General features: G+C 52.0%; 1 protein-coding gene across 1 annotated transcript in view; it reads left to right on the top strand.

The window, feature by feature from the left end:
- The window catches only part of ELAVL1 (ELAV like RNA binding protein 1), a 19,909-nt gene extending 9,510 nt beyond the window's left edge, over positions 1 to 10,399 (top strand). Inside the window, exons 3-5 of the mRNA XM_007460617.1 lie at positions 1,958 to 2,111; positions 6,746 to 6,971; positions 9,753 to 10,399. Coding sequence (XP_007460679.1) covers positions 1,958 to 2,111; positions 6,746 to 6,971; positions 9,753 to 10,077 — 705 coding nt within the window. The 3' untranslated portion in view covers positions 10,078 to 10,399. The remainder of the gene's footprint in view (positions 1 to 1,957; positions 2,112 to 6,745; positions 6,972 to 9,752) is intronic.
- Positions 10,400 to 11,403: the final 1,004 nt, after the last annotated feature.

Here is an 11,403-nt window from a genome sequence, read left to right as displayed (position 1 = left end):
GGAAAAAAAAAAAAAAAAAAAAAAAAGAATAGGGCAGTAGACCAGATTGAGGCAAAGGAGCAGGTGGTGCCAGGAGCTTAGAAAAGAGCGTTCTGGGCCTAGTGTCTCAGAGCGGGGCCAGGCACACCTGCTGCATCATCACACACCTGCCGCGAGAGGGTTCTCTTGTGCTGTCTTCTTGGATTCTGATTTGACTCTGAGCTTGACAGTGGCTGAAGAGAAAAGGAAAGCTGCAGTGGCCATCAAGGGCTTTGGAGACACCTGTGCTGAAAGGAATTGAAGCGCAGTTGGCTTTGAAAGCATTGCCTCTCTGGGGCTTTATCAGGGGACAATTGTAACTACAGTCAGTGCCAGCCTCTACACCACTCCCACGGTGCTAATTTGGGAATGTTCTTTCCCACAGTGACCTTCACCAAAAGCCAAGGGCAGACCCCAAATGCAACCTGTTCTGGACAGATCTGCAAGGGACCAGACAGGATAGTCCTGGGAGGCAGCTCCCTACTGGCCCAGGCTGATCCTGGGAAAGCACAGACTAGCCTGAGTCCCGGCAGGGACTCCTCCCTCCTTCAGCTGTCCTGCCTGAAATCGGACGCCCCTCGTTGGGACATTTGATAAAATTGGACAGCAGACGGTTGGAGTGACCCCCTCTGGCAGGAGTCTGAGTGGGGTGTTCTGTGGGGCTGGTTGACGTAGATCCGGAAAGTGGAGGCCCAGAAGTGGGGCCAACGTCCTTCCTGGTAGTCAAGGAGCGTGACCACACCCACCTGGGAGGCCCTGGGGAGGCCCCAGGGGCCAAGGTGGCCTCTTAGGGACAGTGCTGCCTCTGCCCCAGGTCGTGAACAAACCATCGGGTGGCCCCAAAGTGTCTCCAGAGTGCCTTAGGCCTGGCTGCAGTGCAGGGAAGCTTTCAGGGAAGGTCAGCTTGTACAGTACTGCTCTGTGGAGGCCACCAGCCTCTGACGGGACCCGGTACCCTGGGACATCCTTCTGATCAGCATCACTTCTATTCCACTCTCCTCTGACACTCACCTCCATGAGCCCAGCTCCTTTCTGGGTGGAGTTGTGCTCTGACCACGCCACGCGGTTTCTCCTTCCATCTGCCGTCTCTCCCGCTAGACTGCATTCTGCTTTGCAGGCAAAGGTGGCGTCTGTCTTCTCCTTTTCTGGAATGTCCCAGGTGCACCTCAAATGTTTGAGAGTCAACGAGCACATGAATGAGGGGGTGGGTGTGTGTATGTGAGTGTGTGGTCTTAGCATGTAGAGTTACACCCTTGCCCTTCCTGGAAGGCCTGAGTGTTGTGGTGAGAACACACCTGTCGTCTTGCCCTTGTGCTGCCCCCTTGGCTGGCAGGGTCCACCCAGCTGTCGCCCCAACCTGGGAGAGCGCCAGAGACCCTTTCCTTGCTACCAGCCCCACACGCACGCACCCTTTTATCTAAACCACTGCACAAGCTCCTTTTAGCCTTTCTTCAGCTTTGCAGAACATAAGCCTAAAAAGCATGGGGTCATTTAACATGTGTGTACCCCCCAGCACTCGGGCCCCATCTGGGCTCCCATGGCGAGCTTGCCTGTTGTCAGGTGGGTGTCATGGTCCCAGAGCACCCAGCCCGCTGTCCCCTGGGCTCCTCACAGGCAGGACCAGGTTCCCTTTCCAGCCCTGCTCATTGTCCAGAGAGGCCTGAGGCCACGGTAGGAGCACAGGCAGCCGGGGTTGGCTCCCTGCCCTGCCCCCGATCAGCCATGGACCCTCAGACTCTCGACTGTGAAACAAGGATAATGTCTTGTCATCAGGGTGTGTGAGGGCCCTTGCCTGGCCCATGGGGAGCTGCCAGCACGGGCTGCTGCAGGTAACCTCCTTCCATAGGGTTGGCTTTTTCTCACTTGAAAATTTAACACCCTCCCTCGATGCTTTGGCCACACATCTGCCCTAATGCCAGTGAGCGGTTTTGTTTTCAAGGTGTCGTACGCTCGCCCGAGCTCAGAGGTCATCAAAGATGCCAACTTGTACATCAGCGGGCTTCCGAGGAACATGACCCAGAAGGATGTGGAGGACATGTTCTCTCGGTTTGGGCGGATCATCAACTCCCGGGTCCTCGTGGATCAGACCACAGGTACGGCGGGTGGCCCAGGATACGGCGAGGTTTTCCTCCAGGCAGGGGCTGGGTCTCCTAGGGAAGACAGATCACTGTCATTAGTTATTCCAGCAATGAGGACAGAATCAAAATGAGAAGACGTTGGCTTTTGTTGAATGAGGCTGGGGAGGTTAAGTGGCATAAAAGCAGCCCTGACATAAAAGCTTAGGCCTGTTATGGTGAAAACACCAAGAGATTCTGGCACTTCCTATAGGCACCCACACGTCCTAGCCTGGACTACGAATGTTGCCGTTCTTACTGCAGGCAGAGGTGTGCTGCGTGAGACAGTCTTTAGCTGAGGTCCAGAGTCCCCACCTTTCATTACCCCAGAGCTCCAAGGGTGAATGTTTCTGAGGAGCTATTCTTCAGTCTTCATGACTTGGATACCGTGCCCCCCTCGGGTAGCACAAAGCTCAGAGCTCAAAGGCAGTGACTTCCTCTCTCAGGCAATCCTGGCCACTTTGCCAGCCCCTCTCAGGTCGTCTCAGTTCAGGACACAAGCAGCTTGGGCGATGGGCTTTGCATAAAGCAGTAAGGCACCGCCAAGCTGAGCCCTGCGTACCCCGGAAGCAGCCCCTCACTGCGGCCACCGGCCCCACTGGGGTCGGGCTGGCCCCGCCCAGCCCTGTGTGTGGCTCTGTCTGGGGAGCAGCGAACTCAGGCCGCCCTGCTTTAGGGCCCTTCATCTCTGTTCTCAGCAGGAGTGGGAATTTACTGACCAACTAGCAAAAAAGATTACTGCTCAGGGAGCTCAGCGAAGCCAGTGGAATTGTCTGTGGTTGGTTTTTATGTTCTTCCAGCACAGAGCGTGTTCACCACCCCCCTTGGCTGAGGTAGTCAGACACACACTGGGTGGTCGGGCCAGAGCGGTCGTGGCTCCGAGGTGACCTCCCCCGGGAGGCTGCAGAGCCACACAAGAGCAGGTGGGCAGGGTATCCTGGCCCATGACAGATGGGGGTGGAGGTGCATGCGTGTTTTCCTACATCCCCTCTAAGCTGTGTGCTCTGGGGCCCACAGTCTTGTCACCTGCACTCCCTTGTCCTGTCCCAGCTGTGGAAGCTCGTTTTGGCATGGGCTGGCCCTACGTGCTGCCCAGGCTGCGGTCCTGGGCTGCGGCCCGGCCTGGAGACGAGTGGACAGCTTGAGTCTCCCAGGGGCCTGAGGAGAAGGGGCTTCTGGACCCCAGGCTCTGCTGGAGGGACACAGACTCCACCCACCCGGCCTCCTTTCTGCCCCTCTGCTCTGGGCCGGGGGATGGGCGTGAGGTAAAGATGCCGTTTACTTGGTGTAAACCCCTGTTCTGTGCCAGAAGAGCTTCCCGTGGTCCCTAAAGTTCCCCTTACTTATCTTCAAATGCCAGTTGAGAGAGTGATCCCGTCGGCTGGTCAGCACATGTATTTATCCCCAGCCCCACCTGCACAGAAGTGCCTGAGTGGGCCACCTGGAGACCTGGCGGGGGTGACAGTGCTGGCCCGTATTCTGCCTCCACGGCCCTGCTTTTCTTGACCCTATACAGACTGCTATGCCTCTGCTCGTCTCTGTCCAGCCCAGCACCGCTGCGCAGGGCCCAGCTCTCAAGTTGGAGTCCACCCACCTCGAGAACGCACCCCCTGCCACGTAGCTTTTGTCTGCATCATCCTGAGGGAGGTCTCTCCTGCAGACAGTTCCCTCACCCCTTTGCTGGGACTTTGCCTCCTTTCCCTCTGCAAAGCTGGTGTCTCCTAGAGTTTGGGGGCACCTCAGGGTTGTGCCCTCAGGCCTCCCCACCAGCTTCTGCCACTTAGGCGAGGGGACAGGGTCCCTACCCCACACCTCTGTCTGTGTTCAGGAGCTTTGCGAGACGGTGGGGGGGGGGACGGAAGCCGTGAGGGAGCCCCCGGGGCTCCTCCCTCTCCACAGCCCTCCCCTAGGCTGCGTGTCAAATTGGAGAGTAGAAAGGTGAGCCCCCAGGACTGTGGGCTCCCCTTCCTTCCCTCTGCTCCGGAGGAGGCCACCATGCAGGGCTCCTCTGCTGGGACCCCATGGAGCCCCGGCGGCTGGGGCAGAGAATAGCGGGGCAAGCAAGTTTCCTTCGTATGACGTGCTTTTTAAAGAAACAGAAGCTCTCTTAAAAAACCTTAATCTCCTGAGCTGACAGAACTTTTTCAGAGAATGTCTTTGCTTCTTTATACATTTTAATTGTGAACTTCATAGTTGACTCATCTGGAGATCGTGCCATTTATTGGTCTCTGCTCTTAATCCTAAAAACACTGAAGGAAAAAAAAAATCCACAGTCATCTTCAAAAAGTATACATTCATCCAATCATTGAGTGAGTTTATTTCCCCTCACTTTAAGTAACATTCTCTCTCTTACTCAGGTTTTCTTCATTTCACTCGGGCAGTTTTCATTTGATAGTCATTTTGCAAAACCAAACAGGGAAACCACACTTGCGCGTACACACTCTGTCTGCTTGATTGCAAGGTCTTTATAAATAGAGTGGAACCGTATCCTGCAGGCAGCTTTCTGTAGCAGCCAGCCAACCACAGCTTCCAGTGGGATTTGCCTGCAGTTAGATTTCCTTCGGGTTCCCATCTGTCTAAGCTGTCGTTCGTGCCGTTTAAGAGTAAATAAAAACAGTGTATGCCAAGTACATTTTTTCAGGTGTTCCTTCTGAACCGAAATTTTAAAGTGGGCTCAGGCTCTAGAATTTTCCTGGCACATGTGTGAATCGCTGGGTCTGATCTCAGTAATTCAGTGAGCATCTGTGGCTGTGTCAATTTTAAATTTATACTTAAATAGTGATGGAACCAATGCAGGGGCAGCCCTGAGGCCATGAGGAGCTGCTGTGCTGGGGGCGCCCAAGAAGGGAGAGTTTCCCAGTTGGAGAGTTGGGGTGTGTGCTTTAGGACTTGGCGGACGGCATCCACAGGACGCTCCTGTTGTAAAGAAAGAGCCCCTGCCTGAGGGCCCCTGACTACTGTCTGCTTGTTCACAGGGGGCCCACGGTGTTGCATCCAAGTCAGGACAGAGCTTGGGATTCTAGGCCCCAAAGGGACGACTGCGCCTTGCAGTGACACTTGTCATCTCCGCACCAGCCTGGTGTGCCCGAATCTCCCAGGCCCCTCCGCGGCCTTGGGGCCAGCTGGGGATACCCACGCCTTGTTGCCCATCGTGGGGACGATGGGTGGGACCCTGCGGGAGGTGGCGAAGAAAGGTGCCGGGATGTGGGAGCTGACTGGGGGACGTTCCTCACGCTCACTTAGCTGGTGGCCCGAGGCCCTGGGCTCTTCTGCTCTGATAGTCGTCACTCACCACATGCTAAAGGCCTTTGTCTAGAGGAGAAATTGTGTCTTACGGCTATCTGCCTCAGCCTCCCCTACCAGGGCACACTGTGCCTCCGGCCCAGGCCCGTCACCCCCCAGGCTGGCCCTCGGCCGTCACCAGTACACTTCGACCTTCACACGACCCCTGTTTCTTCTCCCCAGGAGAAGGAGCCAGTTCTCTTCCACGGCTCCACAATCCCTCACCTCAGCCCCACTCCATTCCTCGAGTTCTTCAAGGGATGAGGGCCCCCATCATTCCCCCCAGACCCAGAACGACGGCATATGGGGCTAGAGGGTGACTGAGCCCCCTCCCGTCTGGTTTGTTCAGGTCTCACACTTGTGCCAGACTAAGCTGACCCCGCCTTCAGCAGTTGGGCCTGGGACTCAGGTAGCCTGGTCCCGAGCCATGTCCTTGCTCTGTCGAGGGATGGGGTTACAGCAGGCCCAGGACTTGCCTTTGGTGGCTCAGTCCACGTGGCAAGAGAAGGTGTTCTCCCAAGGCAGCTTGAGGCGGCGATGAACGGGCGCAAGACGGGGACTCTTCAGCTGCTGGGGAGTCTGTGGGTGGGTGTGTCAGCACCATTGTCGGCAGTTTTCTGGGAAAAGAATGCGTGGCCTCACTTGATTCTGAGGGCAATTTGCGGCCCACAGGAGGTCCCAGGACCTTACAGTGGAATATCCAAGAGGTGAGTGAGGTGTTGGTGGCAGGAAAGAGTCGTCAGGGTTCAGCTTGGTTACTAGGATTCCACGCCCTTGAGGGATGCAGGAGGCTGAGCCAGGCACCGAGCAAACAGGGATTTGGTCAGGCCAGCCCAGGAGGCGACATGCCGCAAAGGCCCAGCTGGGGTATGTGGCCAGATGGCCGGGAAGGCCATGGGAGGGAGCTCCCGGAGCCCAGGGACAATTGTCACCCACCTACCCCTCAGCACACCGTGCACCCACACTGCGGTGGGCATCTGGCATCGCAATGGTGATGGAGGACATAATCTCTTCTAGTGTGGCTTCTTTTAAGGAAGAGGTCTGGGGTGTCTTATTTGAGACTCCTTTCACCAAAATATCTTTTGGCACTGAGGCTGTGGAGTCGTTGCTTCAACTCAGAGGAAAGTCTGAAACCTTAATCTTTTATTAGTTGTTGTTTGTTTTTTTTAATTTGCTCATGTTTCCATATTTAGGTTTAATTTTTGTTTATCTCATTAACCAAGCATCCAGTTTTGAACCACAGTAGCCTGACTGACTTGACTTTTGCTTTTCAGTTTTAAAAATCCTTGCAGTTTTTCCCCTAACTCCATTTCTGTTGGTTTGTTAAAAAGGTTTGTCCAGAGGGGTTGCGTTTATCCGGTTTGACAAACGGTCGGAAGCAGAAGAGGCAATTACCAGTTTCAATGGTCATAAACCCCCAGGTTCCTCCGAGCCCATTACAGTGAAGTTTGCAGCCAATCCCAACCAGAACAAAAACGTGGCGCTGCTCTCCCAGCTGTACCACTCGCCAGCTAGGCGGTTCGGAGGCCCCGTTCATCACCAGGCGCAGAGATTCAGGTGGGTCAGGAGGACGCGCTCTTCCCACCATGGCCACTCGGGCCCCTTCTGGCTGCACGGAGCCCTGCTGGTTGGGTGACTATGTGCAGTGGAAACCTCTGGGCTGATCACATCAGAAAGTCGCGCTCACGGCCATTTCATGTCTCCATGTCCCCCACCTGCATCAGAAAGGTATCTGTATGGAAGCTGTTTATTTCCATCCAAGTGTTGTCTTTAACTAGAATGAAAAAGGTAGTGCAGCTCCAACCAGCTCCCAGGAGAGTGAGTGCATAGCGCTGCAGCCCGCAGTTTCTAGTGATATTTGAGTAGACTCATGAGTTTAAAAGATCATCCCGTATCTGGGAGAGAAAAGATGCAGCTTTAGGGGTGCTTAGGCAAGAGCCGTTCTTCCAGAGTTTTAAACAGGTTTTAGACACTTGATCAGCAGCCCTAAGGCAAACCTTTCTCATACACCTACCTTGTGGAGTCATTTGGTGTCTAAATATTATTACATGCCTTCTGTTTAAAAGCTGCATCGTAGAGGTGAACTGTTTTCCCACCTTCGTTAGTCTTTCCATATAAAATGATTCTAGTCGCCAGGATCTAGCAGAACAGACACAAGTAGAGTCAGTAACTTGGACTCTGAAATCAGGTGTGTTACTGCCTCACGAACAGCTGAGATCCCACTTCTCCCAGTTTTGAGAAGTGGCATGAGGGCTAATCTCAGGTATGTTAAGGATTTCTCTCTGCGACTTTTCAGGGTTCCCGTCTTTGTTTTAAGCAGTGAGGTTGGGTAACACCCCGCTCATTTCCACAGATGCTGTTTTTCAAGGTCTTATTTTCACAGTCCAGTAATCCAGGGTTCTCAACTCAGCTCAGGTTCCAAAGCTGGCCTTCCTTCGTTGGCTCTTCTGGTTTAAGGGCAAAGCAGGGGAAGCGTCTTTGGACAGAAGTGAGCTAAATCCAGTTTTGAAAGTCAGCATGGTCGGCCTCACTGGTGATCGGGTGGGATGTATAGATAGCCAAGTTCAGTGAGTTACCCAGGAACTCTGGAAAACCAGGAAGCTTGGAAGAGAAGAGAAAGGAGAAATGGGAGGTGCAGAAGGGGCCAGGCAGGAGAGGGACCGTGACCTCCAGAGATGGACGGAAGGAAGGGGCGGGCGGGAAGGTTTGCCACCAGAAGGCCGACTAAGATAAGAATAAGAAGAAAGAAGACCCAGAAGAGGAGGGGGTTTGCAGTCCGTTCTTATCCTGTTGGGAAAAGTCCCCAAGTCAAGGAAGAGTCAGTTCTCCTCTTGCGCCATCAGAGGAAAGAATGGGGGTGAGTTTCATGACAGTTGAGATGAAACAGATCAGCTCCAACTAGCAGGAGAAAACTCACAAGAATGAATAAGAATGAGAATCATGTCAATAAAAGACAGTAAAATATTACCTCAGATTATTTTCAGTATAATATCTATCTCAATATTTAGTTAACTATGATAACTTGGGTCCGCCGTGTCCTAAAAAACTTGGAGAAAAGGAGGTCCTTTTAAAAGTCAGAATGTCTTTCCATTTCTCACTGAAAAGCAGCTCATACAGATACTTGGGTGCCTTTTCCCACCCCCATTTCAATGATACTGTGGTCTCACCACTAACAAGCCTCCTGAGTCATCTAACCAATTCAGACATTTGGTACGGGCTGTTTAAAATTATTCTCGCAAATTCAAAACCATGGCCCACAGTGTGCCTTGATTCTTCTGTACCTGCATCAGCGATCACCGTTGTGTCAGTGGTCTGCACCTCGAGGGCTGGCCACTCTTCTGCCATGTGTGCTGAGTGCGTGAATCTGATTAGTGGCACTTGAAAGCACCCCCACTCACCCCTGGATCAGACCCACAACTCGAACCTGATTTTATTTTGGAGCAGGTAATACTTCTCCAGTTGCATTGTGTGGCTTCAGAGATGCTGTGTCGTGCTCAAATATTCTTAAATTGATCCTCCAACAGTTACTTTTGAGCTTGTGAAACATCTCAAGGGCCACGTGGCTTCAGTAACAATCTTGTCATCTCCCTTAATCCTTATTGCCCACGACTTGTAGAAGGCTTATTTTTGATGTGACTAAAAGTGGTGCTTTAGAAAGGGGCTCCACATTTTTGGTAAAGCTTGGTGGACTTACAGTTCACAGCCCTGGGCCTTCTGGGCTGTTAAGAGCCAGCAGTGGAAGGGTGTCCGGAGCTGTGCCCTGCCGGCAGTGGCCCTTCACAGGAGTGTGCTATATGTACGCACCGCTCGGACGTGAACCCTCGGAGGGTGAGGGTGCTGATGTGGGTGGGGATGGGGTATAAAATTCAGAGAAAGAAAAGAAAAAAATTCAGCCCTCTCCCCACCCCCACCATACCCCCGCAAACACACATACAGACACAGACACAGGATGAGGAACGGTTTCCTCCAGGGAGAGCTGGGGGTGTAACAGCACCTCGGAGGATGTGGAGAAGGCTTCCATCACTTAAAATGTGGGAGGTACGGGTGTGACTCAACAGGACCACCCCACCAAGGTGGGAGGGGTGGAGGGAGCGGCTGGTCGGAGGCCACTAGAGGCCGTTGGCTCTGAGGCCTGACCCCCTGCAGGCAGCAAACGTTGACTCCCTACAGAGCAGGGAGCCCATGCCCTCCCTCTGCCCCCAAATTGAGTTCCTCTCAGTTGAAAAGTCCTGATTTTGACTGAGTGGGGTGTGTCAGCCCGAGCGCCTCACATGGGCTGCGTGCAGCTCGCTGGCCCGCACTGACGTTGACCTGAATGCTGTGCTCTCTGTTTGCTAGGTTCTCCCCTATGGGTGTAGATCACATGAGTGGGCTTTCTGGTGTCAATGTCCCAGGCAACGCTTCTTCGGGCTGGTGCATCTTCATCTACAACCTTGGTCAAGATGCCGATGAGGGAATCCTCTGGCAGATGTTTGGCCCCTTTGGTGCAGTTACCAATGTGAAAGTGATTCGCGACTTCAACACCAACAAGTGCAAAGGCTTTGGTTTTGTGACCATGACAAACTATGAAGAAGCCGCGATGGCCATAGCAAGTCTGAACGGCTACCGCCTGGGGGACAAAATCTTACAGGTTTCCTTCAAAACCAACAAGTCCCACAAATAACTCGCTCATGCTTTTTTTTGTACGGAGTAGATAATTAAGAGTGAAGAAGTTGAAACTCTTTTGTTAGTGTACAACTCATTTTGCGCCAATTTTCACAAGTGTTTGTCTTAGTCTAAATGAGAAGTGAAAAGGTTTTTATACTCTGGGATGCAACCGACATGTTCAAATGTTTGAAATCCCACAATGTTAGACCAATTTTAAGTTTCTTAAGTTATTTCCTTTAAAATATATATTAAACAGAAATCTAAGTAGACTGCATTGACTAACCAGTCCTTCGGGATGGTGGTGAAACTGAAGCATGCTTTAACTTCTGAGACTGTCTAACACGCGTTTCATTCGATGTCTCCACAAACTGGATAGAAACAAACAAAAAGAAATGACCTTTTAGTTTTCGTTTTTAAACTAAAGATGTTAGACAGATGCCTTGTGTGCGTTTCTCAACCGCTTCAACATTTTAAGCGATTTCTGCTTTGGTTGACAGGAAATTGCTTTCCCAAGCAGGTCCCATTGCCACCTCCTGCTCACTCAGTCGATTGGCCCCGGCAGTGGCAGCGGGCCCGTCTGCCGTGGGCCACAAGCGGGGAGGGGGGCCACATACCAGGCCGGGCCAGGCTCTGCCGAGGACACGAGCGGGTTTCCTAAGCCCAGGCGCCAATGGGAACGGACCAAAGAGTTTCAGGGAAACTCCAGTATATTCCAGAGTCAGATCTCAGCTCCAGGCACGCCTGAAGACGTGTTGCTCCTCTGACATCCCGATTCCTGTCCACACATTGCATGCATGGTGCCTCCACACATCAGATACTGTTGCTCACAATCATCTCTCCAGTTTTCAAGAGCATTGAACATGGCCCCAGTGCGTAAAATAGCTCTATTTTTTAATGACACAGAAACATTTGAGCATTGTATTTCTCGCATCCCTTCTCGTGAGCGCTAGGCTTTTTTCTATTTTAGTCGGATTTTGTTTTGAAACTTTGCTTTCCTATGAACACTCAGCAGAAAAGTACTTACTTCCTGCCAGTTACCTATTAACAAAAAAAAAAAAAGAAAAAAAAAGAAAAAAAACCCTTTGATTTGTAGTTTTAAAGATTAACCTTCAAAGTTCTCTTCATAACTGCCTTGACATTTTGGGTTGTTCTGTTCTGTTAATTTTCTTTTGCTTTTTTGTGTTTTTCGTTTGTTTTTACTTTTGCATTTAAGACCATTAAATTTGATTTTGTTTTGCTCGAATTTTGTTTTGTTTTTTATTTTACCTTTTCTTTCTTTTTGGCTAGGTAAGGTACAGACAGCCCAGCATTCAGGGAGGATTTATAAGATCTTAAGAAACAA

The sequence above is a fragment of the Lipotes vexillifer genome, unplaced genomic scaffold (assembly GCF_000442215.2).
Source record: "Lipotes vexillifer unplaced genomic scaffold, Lipotes_vexillifer_v1.1 scaffold1011, whole genome shotgun sequence".
In the NCBI taxonomy this organism is placed as follows: Eukaryota; Metazoa; Chordata; class Mammalia; order Artiodactyla; family Lipotidae; genus Lipotes; species Lipotes vexillifer.
The sequence above is the reverse complement of the archived record's forward strand: the minus strand, read 5'-3'. Positions and strand labels throughout refer to the sequence as shown.